This window comes from Bos grunniens, chromosome 3 (assembly GCF_055505025.1).
Source record: "Bos grunniens cultivar Pamir isolate PY7600 chromosome 3, Bosgru_T2T1.0, whole genome shotgun sequence".
Lineage (NCBI taxonomy): Eukaryota > Metazoa > Chordata > Mammalia > Artiodactyla > Bovidae > Bos > Bos grunniens.
In genome coordinates, this window is record NC_141167.1 from 51,859,465 (window position 1) to 51,874,108 (window position 14,644).

The window sequence follows — 14,644 nt, forward strand, 5'->3', positions numbered from 1 at the left end:
AGGAACCTTGCACATCTTTTGTTAGGTTTTTTTAATAGGTTTTTGTTTTGATGCAGTTAATTGTAAATGGTTTTTCCTTTATATGTGGAAATCTGGGTTTACAGCTATTTTCTTTCAGCACTTTGACATATGAATAAAATAGTTTCTTCCATTGTTTCTGTTATTTAGAATATAGTTAATTGACTTGATACCACTTACTGTTGAAGTCAGCTATGGGTCTTATTCTTGTTTCTTTAAAAGTGAATGTCCTTTTCCCCCAGCTTTTCTCTTTGTGCTTGGTTTTAAGTTTTGTAGAATGTGCCTAGATATGCTTCTTGAATATGAAAGTTTGATGTATTTGCTTATACAAACTTTCTGTATCTTCAAATATTATTTCTGCTATTACTGAAAAAGCCCATATTTTCTAGCCTTTTGATCTTCCATGTTCTGGACTAGATATTTTCTTCTGACCTGTATTCCAGTTCACTAATTCTCTCTCTGTATATGCTGTAAAACTCACTTGCTGAGGTCTTAATTTCAGTTATTGTTTTCAGTTTTTAGAATTTCCATTTCATTCTTTTATATAGTTTTTATTTCTATACCAGAATTATCTCTGTTATCACTTTATTCCCTAATACAATTGTTATATTATAGTTATTTTAAAGTTCATACCTGACAACTCCAATATCTGGATATTTTCGCAATCTATTCTATTGTTTTTCCCTCTTTGTTTTTAGTCATGTCGTATTTGCCTTGTTACTTTTTTATTGCACTTCAGATGTGAGGTATGAAAACTAGAAATAATTTGAAGCTCTGAATGGGATATTTTCCACCAGAGAGAATTTAGTTTTGCCATTGGCAGGGAGTTAGGTCAGGGGAAGACCCACTTAATCCAATCAGACATCAGTTCTCACAAAGGCTGGCATGTTTCTGGGTCACCACTTCTTGGCAGTAGCCTTTTGGGATAACCCCAAAACTTGTGTTTTGTTTTGTGTGTATTGTTTTTAATGAGGGCTTCTCTTCAGTGTTACCTGGTCCTTCGTATTTGTTCCCCACCACCCAAAGTCTAACTCCTGAAAACTCTGCTAAACTTCTCAGCCTCCTAGGCACTCATTTTCTTTTAAAATTGTCTTTACACTTGTGGAGGAAAAGTAGCCTCATTTTATTTCCTTCCTTCTCTAGGACTTGGCTTTGTGAACTCTCACTGCCTTGGTATCTTTCAGATGCCTTCAAACAGCTTTTCAAAAATTTTGTCCGGCTTTCTTAGTTGCTCTTAGAAGGACGTTTAGTTTGAAGCAGCATAGTCTTTGCTGAGAGTGAAAAGTTCATTTTAAGGTTTGGTTAAAGTAAAAATCAGAGCCTGTATCATTGTTGCCATTTACCTACGCTAGGATTAAAATTGTGTGTGTTCACATGAGTGACTGTTGTGTTGCCTGAGTCAAATGTGTTTTCATGTATGCTTAGGAAAGAGGCAGTTAAACATCCATAAACGGGAATTTGGGGCAGGAGTCACCCTATAGAGGAAACTTCATATGAAATTTGGCAATTTCTCTGTAGACGAAGGTGGTATGTTTCTGGCTGCAGGGTAAAGTGCAGTGAATGGGGTATGGATGGAGGACTTTAAAGTGGCAAAAGCTTGGGTCCCAAAATAAAGATTTTGGAGTAAACCATTCCTGGATTCTCGTAATATTATACTCACTATGCTGAATAAGTTAATGCTTCTGCTGAGGTCAGTGGAATAGCTTGGTGCCCTCAGCTATAATCAGTAGTGAGAGGACTTTGCCTTGGATTGTTTTTTGTTTGTTTTTAAGTCAGTTTTATTTACCGTACAAAACTGATCCACAAATTTCTTTCTATTTTGTAGCTCATTCACCAACAACTCTTGGACTCCAGCCCTTGTTACCCCATTCAATGACACAACTGCCAATAAGTCATACCTAATTCCTTTTTTCAGGGATAGAAATGATTAAGGATATAAACTTGTCATTTGTTATGTATAAAATACCATTGAAAATATATTAATGTTAATTTTTTATTTAACACCCAAAGCATTTCCAACATCACTTTGCTGCCCAGGTATGTATCTCTAGTTGGCCTGCAAGACACTTTTATTGATTCTTCATTTTTTGTAAAACTTATGTTTACAAGAAGAAAATAAATCAAAACTTTTTTTTTGTATTGTATGAAAATAGTTCACTCAAGTGTGTATCTGTTAATTTATTTGTCATCAAAAGAGCACTTTGCCTAAAAGAAAGGACTGACAAGTGTGCAAAATGTTTACAATCCTTTGTGAAATTGTAGTTTATCATTAGTTTGTATCTGTAAGTTATTGTTATAAATATTACCTGTATTTTTTGTTATATACAACTTTATACTTTGAAGCTTGTATCTGTGAATTTGCAATTGAAATTTATTTTGCCAATGTTTTCTGAATGAACTGAATAAAGCTTCTGTTGTAGCATGCCATGCAAACACATTATTGTGTTTGTGGTTGATGAACTATGGCTGTAAATAACACTATAGTTTAATAAGCCCACCATTCTAAGTTTATTAAACATTTTTCATTCTTGTGAAAGTTTCAACCAGTTTATCCTTTTTGTGTGTGTATTTTCAGCAGTAAGTTGACTTCAGCCTCTTACACATATAATAACAACTTTTACTTTTAAAAGTCATTTTGTTTTGAGCTTTGTTGTGAGTACATTTTAATAGGAAACTTATTTGTGGATGATTGCGCTTACTCAAGAACACATGAAAGTATCTCATTTGGCAAATTGTCTCTTTTGAACTAGTTAATAAAATTAATGTGAAAGAAAAGGCAGAGTGCTTTTCAAAATGACCTTTTGGGGTGTCCCAAGCCAGAAATGAAATGTGGGCCATTAGAATGTATTTCTTAAGGGTTGAAAAAGGAGGACAAGAAATATTTGGAGTTTGTGATCAATGCTTCTAGAGCAGAGACTCTTTACTTTTTCTTCCTAGTGAACCCTCTTTAGGGATTGTGATTGAGAGCTGAAATCTAAACCTCAGGACTTTATCCTATGTAGCAGTGGACACTTGTCTCGGAATTACAAAAGTAAGTAGTGCCACCCTCACTAATTTTTGGATTTAAAGAATTTAATCAGTACTTACTTCTTATCTTTTATATACCAATCAGGAAAAAAAAGGTAGTGAGACAGAAATCTTAAGTTTAAGTCTTTGTTTAACTTGGCGGGTTCACATCTGGCTGAGGACTGGAAGTAATAGTGGAGTATTTGTAATTCTATTCTAGTAATCATAAATGCAACCAGAAAGCAATCACATGGATGTCAGTAACTTACTATCTGCCTCAAACCAGAAGCAACAAACCTAAGTTTCACTATGGGAGAAAGGGGGGAAAAAAGTGTTTTGTTTTTTTAAACTTGCTACTCCAGTTACAATCCTTTTGGCCAAAAACAAAGAACATAGCCAGTAGTCACCGTATCTGATCTTGTGAAATTGATGCTAATCTCCTGGGTTCTTGTCTACCTGTCCCAGGCACCACATGGTGAGGTCAGCTTTCCTTTACCAGATGTGGAAGAAAGCTCTTGTAGTCTAGCCAACCTCTGTGCTGTAAGCGGCTTCTTCCACTTCCCAGCTGCATGTAATTGGCACCATTTAGCTTGGGAGGTGCTTGATTGTGAGTGTTCCTTCTCTGGCTCTTTTGCCTTTTTTTCTGTGCTCACAATGCTCAGAGAAGTTTTATGAACCACATCACTACCATTTTTAGTTCCAAAGATGAATGCCCAAAGTTGAAGTAAAATTTCTGTAACAGAGAAGTTCAAAGTTGTCAAAATAATGAGACTTATAGATCCAGCATATGAAGTTGCTAATAATAAAAATGGGATAGATAAGAAAGTACTAAAACATTTTTTGCATGTGATACAAACATTGTGACTATGTTTTCGTTTCTGTTAATGGAAGTTGGAGTGCTACTTTTATAACTTTAGGGAAGAATTGAAGTATCTCCATGTTAGTAATACTCAGTGTGAGCATGTAGGCACAATATCTATTTGCTTGAAATTAGAGGGTGATCAAACGACTTTTGTGAGGCTTGTAGGAAGACTTTTTATTGTTGGACTAACAAAAACCCAGTTAACAAATAGGTTATCTCTTCAGTATTCAGAAATTCATGAGCTCTAAGAGGGTAAAGATAACTCTTTGCTCTGCAAATCAATTGAATCACCAATTCAAACATTAAAATTGAAGTCACACTAAGTCATACTCCTTTAAGTGATTGTGAGTAAGATAGTATAGCTTTAACAGTAATTATGCATTATGCAAATATCATTCTTAAAATTCCACATTACTTTAAGTTGTAAGTACATGTGTTTTCAGTATCTCATAATAAGTATTATTAGGATTACAGTTCATGCTTTTAAAATTGTTAGTGTTTGAAATCTTATAGCTGTAGTATTTCTTGACTTTGTAAATTATGTATATAATTACTCCAGTAGCATTATGAGACGAAATGAGATCTTAGGACTGTGTTATGGCTTGAAGGACTTTACCTGTTATTAAAGAAATGATTCTATTATTTAGAAGTCATTTGGATTGCAATACACTAAATACCAGAAGTATATTGGCCCAGGAAAATTTCTCAATGGTCTCCATTCCAGGAGATAAAGGAACTAAATTAGTGGTATTTGATTTTGCTCTTTTGAAATACAACCAAATTTTTAGAGAAGGAATGGATCTGAATTCAAAAGAAGTACACTGGATACTGTCTAATACGTATCTGCTTGGATTCAATCACACAGTGAAAACTATTTTATAGCCTATTTTTCCCTTTTAATACGATAATCATATTTCAAAGTACCATACTCATCCACAACATCATTATAACTGATACACAGCACACCATATTGCTTGAGCTTGGCAAGCGGTAAAGAATCCGTCTGCCAATGAAGGAGATGCGGGTTTGATCCCTGGGTCAGGAAGATCCCCTGGAGAAGGAAATGGCAGCCCACTCCAGTATTCTTGCCTGGAGAATCCCATGGACAGAGGAGCCTGGGGGCTAGTCCGTGGGGTCTCAGAGGTCGACAGGATGTGATTGAGTAGCTGAGCACCAGCACCAGATATGCATGAATAGTTTTAAGACTCCTGAAATTCACTAAATGTTCCCAGAATGATGCACTAGTTTACATCTCCAAACACTGCTAGTGGAGATGTAAATTAGTGCATCATTCTGGGAACAATTGATGAATTTCAGGAGTCTGTTTGCAGAGAAGGCAATGGCACCCCACTCCAGTACTCTTGCCTGGAAAATCCCATGGATGAGGGAGCCTGGTAGGCTGCAGTCCATGGGGTCGCTGAGGGTCAGACGCGATTGAGCGACTTCACTTTCACTTTTCCCTTTCATGCATTGGAGAAGGAAATGGCAACTCACTCCAGTGTTCTTGCCTGGAGAATCCCAGGGACGGGGGAACCTGGTGGGCTGCCATCTGTGGGGTCGCACAGAGTCAGACATGACTGAAGACACTCAGCAGCAGCAGTGTTTGAGATGTTTTCCAGAGCACTTGTCTATCTTGCCTACTAGTGGAGTTAATACCAATTATTTTTCCAATAGAGTCAAAAAGATAATTTTAAAGCCTTATTTATTACTTGATAAGACATTTTAACTTACATTTTGGAGACCTATTTTCTTGTAAAAGGAGTAAAGGTAAACACAAGCAACCATTTTTGAGACCTTTCTTCCTTCAGTTGTTCTACATCCATGGCTAAGTGAACATCCCATAGGATTTGTTCAGCTAAGGTATCATTTATTGACATCAAACATTTTACGGAAGCGCTTGGAAGTCTTTATAACATTTTATTAGATTCGCTGATGATTTAATTTTTTTTATTTTTTGCAAAGCCCTTCATGCTTTTCAAATGCTTTTCCGTACAGCATCATGTCCCCCATTCAACAGACAGGGAAACTAAAATTTAAGAAACTTTGATTAACGTAATTAGGCCTTTGGTTTTTAATATGCAAGAGTTCTCCAGAGCATCAGATTATTTCTATAACTCTGTAGAGATCTCAGAATAAATTTGTAAGTGACTCTCATTTGCTTGAGCTTCATAAATTCAAGGAAGATAGACTTTCAGAGGCTGTAAAGACGCCTGCAGGAAACACCCTTCTCTCTTTCTAGTTGTATCAGCAATACTTGCTGAGGATCTACCAAGGTTATGTACTTGGTGGGGGCTGAGAGCAAAGTTCAGGCTTGGGTGGCTGGTGTGTGTGTGTGACAGAGAGAGAGAAACCACAGGGCAAAAGGAGAGGGGATTCTAAGAAGTAAGGGAGAGTGAGCCCTGGAGGCTGAGAGCAGAGTTCAGGGGTGGGTGGTATGTGTGTGTGTGAGAGAGACCACAGGGCAAGAGGAGAGAGGATGCTAAGAAGTGAGTGAGAGCGAGTCCTGGGAGGGACTTGCTTTCCTATTGCATTCACAGTGTAATGTGGTAAGTGCTCAGTTGATTGAATGAGGTTTGTAGGAAAATAATGAGCATGATACTCATGCTTGAGCATCCTAAAATAACTTCAAATTCCAAAAGAACTCTTCTTAAATTCTCAAAATGTTCTTCCTTCATCAAATCTCTTTTAAGTGCCTTTTGCATCTTATATTCTTTTTACACCACTTAGTATAAGATGTTGGACTCCCAGGTGGCGCTAGCAGTAAAGAGCCCACCTGTCAGTGTAGGTGATGCAGGTTCAATCCCTGGATTGGGAAGATACTCTGAAATAGATGACAACCCGCCCCAGTATTCTTGCTTGGAAAATTCCATGGACAGAGGAGCCTGGCGTGCTGCAGTCCACAGGGCCACAAAGAGTCAGTCATGACTAAGTGCACACACACACACACACACACACAGTATAAAATGTGGGACACCTGGTTTTAGCAGTTTCTGACACCAGTGAAGTGTAGAACGAGGACTTTAGCCTCCCTGGTTACCGGTTTCCTCAATAGTCAAAGGAAGATTTTTGTATGAGACTTGGTATGATAAATGGAAAAACATGGTAAAAACATGATCTATTAGTTTAGCAGGGTGGGGCTAATGGCAGGGGATCAGGCAAACCGAGGCTGGGCTGTTAAAACATCAGAAGTCTGGCAAACATTGCTCAAGCCTAAGCAACCCCAGAAGGACAGTGCTCCATCCATTTCCTTAAATAAAGTGAGAGGTGGAGCATCTATACTGGTAATGAATTCCATGTTCTGAAGTGAAGTTTTTCTCTTATCGCAATCTCAGTACAAATGGAAACCGTCTATTCGCTGTCCACAGGAACTCCCTTCTTCATCTTAGAAAGCTTCTCAGGCAAATAGAGGTTCACCTTCTGTAATTTGGGTAGATAGAATCTCTGTATAGTTTATCTTGCAGAGGTGATATAAATGTTTGAAAAATATTTTTTAAACCTAAAGGAATGATGCTATACTTGAAAATGGAAATCATGGCTACAAATTCAATTTCAAAATATTTATTTCCTGGAACGAGGGTAAAGTCTCTAGAGAACCACTACTAGCTATTAGCTCATTTCTTTGCGATGTACTGGAAGAAGTCTGCCACATTGCCAGCATAGCTCTGACCCACAGAATTTCATCTTTGGTTGAACCTCCTCCAAGTGAGACCGTGTACAATTCTTAGTTCATCATTTAGCTTTCAGAACATGGTCTGGTGCTTTTTATGACAATGATCGAAACATGTGTCAGGAGCCTTGATGGGCAAAGATGGCTTCACAGACTCAAGCTTAGCATGGCGCTTGCAGGCGATCAGTAATGGAAGGAAGGTGAGAGAGGAACCAGGAAAATTCTCAAAAGACATAGATCCCTCTCGCGTTCTCAGTAGGATGGAAGGAGGGACACTGTGGTGAAACTAAGTGGAGGCTGCCCCAGTCTGCAGGGACTTCATAGGTTTTGAGCAGCATCCCGAGCTCACATAGGGCAGGAGGACAAGGTGCCAAGCAGCAAAGAGGGCAGCGTTGAGGTGGAGCCGAACCAGCTCAGGAACAGCAGATCAGAGGCAAAGTTGCTGCCTCTCTGTGTCACTTACCTGCTACAGTTCTTCCCTGAGAGCAGACTTCTGGCCTCGATGAAACATAAGTTTATTCTGATCTCATGGGCTTGTGTGGAAACTGCATGCGTCGCCCAGAACTACAGAAACCTAAATAATACAGACAAAATCAGGATAGAGGAAAACATTGCAAAGACTTTGAAGTCATATAGCTTGAAATCCTGGTTTTGCCACACCCTACTGGTATGATTGTGGGCAAATTATTAAACTGTTCTGTGCCTTGTGCATAAAACAGAATAATAATATTCTGTTCTCAAATGATTATTATAGAGTCAATAAGACAATGCCTGGAAGTGCTTAGCAAGGTGTCTGGTGCCTAGTAAAGCCTGAATAGAAAAGTGAAGTGAAGTGTTAGTCATTCTGTCATATCTGACTCTGCTGCTGCTGCTAAGTCGCTTCAGTCGTGTCTGACTCTGTGTGACCCCATAGATGGCAGCCCACCAGGCTCCCCTGTCCCTGGGATTCTCCAGGCAAGAACACTGGAGCGGGTTGCCATTTCCTTCTCCAATGCATGAAAGTGAAAAGTGAAAGTGAAGTCGCTCAATCGTGTCCGACTCTCAGCGACCCCATGGACTGCAGCCCACCAGGCTCCTCCGTCAATGGGATTTTTCCAGGCAAGAGTACTGGAGTGGGGTGCCATTGCCTTCTCTGATCTGACTCTTTACAACCCCATAAACTGTAGCCACCAGGCTCCGCTGTCCATGGAATTCTCCAGGCAAGTATACTGGAGTGGGTAGCCATTCCCTTCTCTGGGGGAATCTTCCTGACACAGGGAATCAAGCTGGTGTGTCCTGCATTGCAGGCAGATTCTTTACCATCTGAGTCACCAGGGAAGCCCAAAACCTGAATAGGATCTATTAAATATTATTTTGAGGGTAAACTCTTATCATTAGAGAAGGAAAATGCCACTAACCTTCACATTAGCCTTGCTTCTCCCTTCTCTCTTTCTCTTTCACTATCTACTAACTGGTCATCTTGCAGGACCCATCCCAGGCATCATCTCCTCCAGGAAGCCTTCCCTGTCTGTTCCACATCCCCTCCAGGTGTGGGTCAGTTGCCCCCTCTCTGTTCGCGTCATTTCCTTAAAGTATATCTAAATTTCACACGTTTTATTTTAAGTATTCGTTCTCAAGTTTGTCTCAAGACTAGACTTTGAGAAACACCAGAGTAATGACATCTTAAGATCTCTAGAACCTAGCAAAGGGCACTGACAGAGCAAGCTCTTTATCAAGGATTCACTACATCTGCCAGCTTGAGGCGGGCTTCTGGGGACAGCCTTCCCCTGCTGGCTCCTCAGCCTGGGCTGTACCATGGCCCAGGGAAGGTCCCTGACTCAGATGTACCTGTTTCTTGTTCTCTTCAACTAAGTAAAGCAGATAGTTGGGCCCTTATCAGGTTCAGGCAAGAGAAATCATCCAAAGCACATGTTTTTATCAGAGTTACCCAAATTGATTCCCTAGCCTGTAGTTACAGAGTAATTGCTGTCTTCCACGTGGCTTTTGCTGTGTAAATGTGGCCACAGAGTCACTTCATTTCTGTTAAGTGGCTCCTCCCTTCCTGTACCTAGTACCGCTTAAAGCATAAAATTTACCTTTCACCATGCCCTTAGTGGGGTGGACTTCCCTGGTGGCTCAGATGGTAAAGGATCTACCTGCAATGCAGGAGACTCAGGTTCGATCCCTGGGTCGGGAAGATCCCCTGGAGAAGGGAATGGCAGTCCACTCCAGTATTCTTGCCTGGAGAATTCCACGGACAGAGGAGCCTGGTGGGCTATAGTCCATAGGGTCACAGAGTCAGACATGACTTAGCGATTTTCACACTTTTTCTCTTTCATGCCCTTAGTAGCTATACTAAGCTTCAGCTGACCTTGCTCTAGTAATCTTCATAGTAGGTTAAAACATTTGGACAGAGGGTTTAGAATTGTTTTTTAATCTGTGTTCTGGATAATCTGCTGTCAACTCTCCTCTCGTTTCGTATGTGGAACGAAGAGCTATGGACATGCAGGATACACACAGGAGACAAAACTCATGCACAACTCAGTCATGAGTTTTACATGCTAGAAGCTGTATTCTGGCCCTCAGGCTCAGGATATCCCTTTCTTAGGAATGAGTGGCATGTCTCCCTGTAGTTGGAGAAAGATTGCTGGGTTTGGTGTCAGAGCCTTGTTCCAACCCCAGCCTAGTGCAGCTGTACTACCTATATGTGACCTTGGGGATATCACCTACCAATTCATCACATACTTTTACCCTTGAACTATCTCTAGAATCCACTCACTTCCCTATGTCTTTACCACTCCCATCTAGTGCAAGCCACCATCTCACATCTGGACTGTTAAAATATATACACAACTATTTTCCTGGTTTTTGCCCTTTCTCCCCTAACATACAGATCTATTTAAGACCCAGATTAGTGCTTCTCTGCTCAAAACCCTCCAGTGGCTTCCTTTCATATTCAGAAGAAAATCCAATATCCTTCATGGATATCCAGAGCCTTGGAGGATACTTATCAGGTGGCCATCCCCACCCCATCACTTTTTAACCTTATTTCCAATCCTTGCCCCACTTGCTCGCTCTCTTCCAGCCACACTGGCCTCCTGGGCTCTGGGCAAGTAGATGTGATAAAATTGTGCTTAGAGTTTTGTAACAATACATACCAGGTCTGCCACTTTCTGACCATATGACTCTGAGAAAGTTGCTTAATCTCATGGATCCTGTTTTCTCTTCTATAGATGAGAACACCACCCGACTCCCTGCAGGTTTACTGTGAAGATTAAATGAGATAGGAAATATAAAGCAGTTAGCCCCATGTCTAGAGCCCCATATCATTGGCTCTAGATCAAGAATGGGTGGTGGCTCCTGGAGTAAGGGGTGAGGCAGGGTGGAGGTGAAGGAGAGAGGGTGCTCCCAAGTGGGAAAGCATCAGTAGGTTTCCCCTAACACACTAAAACAGGGTAACCCTCTCCCTCACCACCAGATCTTCAATTTCAGGCCCAATTTCTGCAGAAGTCCACCCTAATTTTCTTAATAAGAAGAACTGATCCTTTTATCAATTCTTTTTGATCTTCTTAGTAGCAGAAATATTTACACCCCTAACTATCACTTAGCCATCTAAATGTACTGTTAATCTCTCCTGTATAGCTACCCTCCCAGCCCAGGACTCTATCACCAAACCACCAAAGAATGTTTTCCTCTGAAGCCTGACTGATCCTGATTGCTTTTTGTGGCCCTTCTCCAAGTTCTCCATATCACCACTTAGCTGTGAGGCCCATTTAATAAAGGCTCTGCTAATGCTGAAGGGGAGCTCCCGGTCTTTGCCAGTGAAATTGGCTTGCTTTTCAGGATTCATGGTGCTTCCCCTGGTGTCACTGCTAGAGGAACACTGGTAGACTGACAGCTCTGCCAACTCTGTGTTTGCTTTTTCAGCAGATACTCCAGGGCTACACTTATTCATTGCCAAAGAAGTGGCTAGTATTTGCTGTTTAGACTCTCACCTTCATGCTAACATGGATCCATACCAGCCCAGTGTTTCATGGCTGCTAAATAATTTTTCTCTATGCAACTGTAAGTTCAAGACTTCAGTGATCCTAGTTCTTTTGTACTATGGAGTCTAAGAGCAAGTGGATTTTCGACCAGGTATCGTCTACATAATTAGAATTTTATTAACCAAGCTAAATGAACAAATAATATAAAATTGTGTTTAATAGCCCAGGGAATTGGGTAAATGCTGCCTATTGGTCCTAAATAATAGCCGAGAATTATTCAGTTAATGAGTAAGTCAAGAAAAAACAAAAAAAACTTCCCTCCAAACTTCCTTGACTAGTTTTTAACTTCCCCCAATTAACCATATTATCTAATCTTTCAGAGATTAGAAAGGCCCTCAGGAGTCAGGAAATGTGAAGAGTGCTTTAAAATCATTGAAACTTATAACTCATCTAGTTCTTTACAAACCCATGACTAAAAGAAATCATCTGCTTTAGTGCTCTAATTCAGTGGTTCTCAAATTTTATCATACTAGACAGTCATCTGAAGACTAAGGAGGCATCAGAAATGATGATTCCCAAGGATTCCAATTTGCCACGTCTGGGATCAGGACCAGAAATCTCTTTTATTTGCATTCTGAGGGATTCTGCAGCACATGGTCAGAGATCACACTTTTGAGAAACCCTGGGACAGTAAGAGGGACTTTAAGCAGCAGTTTCCTGATGAGGATTCTGCCTCTGCGGGTGTTAATTTACAGTAGCCCTTATTAAGCTACTGTTTGTTTATGGAGCATCTGCTGTGAGGGGCAGCTTAAAGAATATTATGTTTAGTCCTCGCAACAACAGTATAGGGTAAATTATTCTCATTCCCGCTTTATCGATGATGCAGTTGAGGTGGCCAAAAAACTTTCCTAGGAGGCTAGTATTTGAACCCAGTTTTTAGATTTTTTTTTTTTTTTTTTCTTCACCACACATGTTACAGTAAAGGTTGAGGAAGTGAGGCAGGTGTCCTGGGAGCAAACCAACCAAGGCACACAGAGCGAAATCAGCCCTGGGGGCTCAAAAAGTTATAACCGATTGGGTCTGCTTTGTTTACACCAAAAATTCCTCTTGCTGACTGTTTAGAGTTCCGTGAAATCTTTGACCAAGATGCTATTTGGCATTCCCCAGTTGCCAGAATGTGAGTCAGTCCTCTGGATGAATGCACTTGGTACTCCACATCCGCATATTTTCAAATATTCAGACATTTTGGCGAGTCCCAGAGACACTGGCTTGTGCCTAGTTTTGTAATTTTCAGGTAGGAACTCTGAGTCACTAAGTGACCAAGAGGCAGGGCTTGGTTTTTTGGGGGGGGAGAGGGGGAGGTGCATGGTATATTTTCTCTATCTGATGTGCTAATTTGTAGGGGTATAATTGCTTCTTCCAAAATGGTAAGGAACCAGTATACTTGGTGTTGTTGGAGGTCATTGTCACATGAGAATCTCTTTCCCAGACAGACTGACAACTGGAGATAAAGGGAATCTGTGTTAACAAGCATGCTCTCTGTGCCTCATAACATGAATGCTTTACTTTGACTTTTTTTGAATTGTGCTGTGCTTTTAAGATGGTAAAGTTTTGTGTAAGCAGAAAGGCTTCCTAGGTGGCTCAGGTGGTAAATCTGCCTGCAGTGCAGGAGATGTAAGAGACCTGGGTTCGATCCCTGGGTCAGGAAGATCCCCTGGAGGAGGGCATGGCAACCCACTCTAGCATACTTGCCTGGAGAATCCCATGAACAGAGGAGCCTGGTGGCTGTGGTCCACAGGGTCGCAAAAGTCAGACACTACTGTCGGAGCACGCACGCAGAAAGAGCACTAGGGAAAGACTGCTGTCTTGTCTCAGATTTCAGTTGATGCCTTATAAGACTTCTTCTTCTTTCTCTTCTTTCTTCCAAAGAAAGAATGATAAGCAGGGTGACAAAGCCATTAGGAACTGAATGGCTAAGAGAGAATGAGCCTGGTAAGGCTGAAGCTTTGCTGATGGGCCTAATAGAGTGGCTTCAGCTCCTGCACTGGATGTCGAGCCAACATCTTGGCAGAAAGATTGGTGTTTGTGTAGGGCAGCAGATCCTGAACTAGAAATTTTAGGGATGCTCTGGTAGAATAATAGCAAAGAGATTTGTTCAGCAGCTGCTTCTCTCATCCCTGGACTTGCCAAAGCTTCCCCATCTTTCATCTCCTGAAGCACAAAAATTCCTCTCTTGCAGCAGTACTTTAATTCCTTTTTAATATCTTTATCCATCAAATGGAGTTTTGCAGTCTAATATCATTACCTTACAGTGCACAAGCTATACTGCATATCACAACTATTTGTTGTGGACTGCTTTTTAGAGACACAAGTGACCGTTATGTTAGTCCTAAGATCTTCTGACAGGCACATGCGATTGCCCAACTATTTTGTTGGATTGGCCAAAAAGTTTGTTCGGGTTTGTCTGGACCAGCTTATGGAAAAAACCCAAATGAATTTTTTGGCTATCCCAATATTTCATGAATTATTTTGTAATTCTTGGCCTAAACTATTGCTCCAATGGGAGATTTCAAAACAGAATAGGAGGTAATTTGATTGTAGCTACTGTTGAACTTGTCCATCCAAATTCTTTTAAGGCTTCCTTTGACAGAACATAACTTTTAGCCATGGGGAAATGAGAGATTGGCTAGATAAAAAAGCCTGTCTCTGCTGGTGTAAGTTTTTCCCCCAACTTTATGTGCTCCATTTTTACCCCCCATAACTCCGTGTATGAAAGTCCCATCATTTCCCTTACTGAGGTATTCTGAGGCTCTGCAGGAATTTGGTGGGAACATATTTTCCTGAGCATCTGCCTGAATTCCCTGCCTTGAATATTTTTTAATCTAACTACTTTTTGTCATGCTTGCAGACTCCGTGCCTGCAGAATGCTGGAACAGTCTTTAGAGATCATGTTATCCAATACCCTCATTTTACTCTGAATCCAAATTCCTCTCCTTTCCAGCTTCTCCTTAGAGATGGAAACAAAAATTATCTAGTTTGGGGCTCCCACGTGATTCTCAGATAAACATCCGGGTTTGGCTAAATGATGTGCTTGCAAATGAGGCTTCTGTGGGATCACTGAGCTGC

The 14,644-nt window shown here is 40.6% G+C and overlaps 1 protein-coding gene across 6 annotated transcripts in view; it reads left to right on the forward strand.

Annotated features, from left to right (window-relative positions):
- LHX8 (LIM homeobox 8) overlaps nucleotides 1-2,558 on the forward strand; it is a 28,252-nt gene extending 25,694 nt beyond the window's left edge. For all 6 annotated transcript variants that reach the window (XM_086390611.1, XM_086390612.1, XM_086390615.1 and 3 more), the window contains one exon: nucleotides 1,844-2,558. In XM_086390611.1, the coding sequence (XP_086246737.1) occupies nucleotides 1,844-1,920 (77 nt within the window). In that variant the 3' untranslated portion in view covers nucleotides 1,921-2,558. The remainder of the gene's footprint in view (nucleotides 1-1,843) is intronic.
- The last annotated feature ends 12,086 nt before the right edge of the window (nucleotides 2,559-14,644 follow it).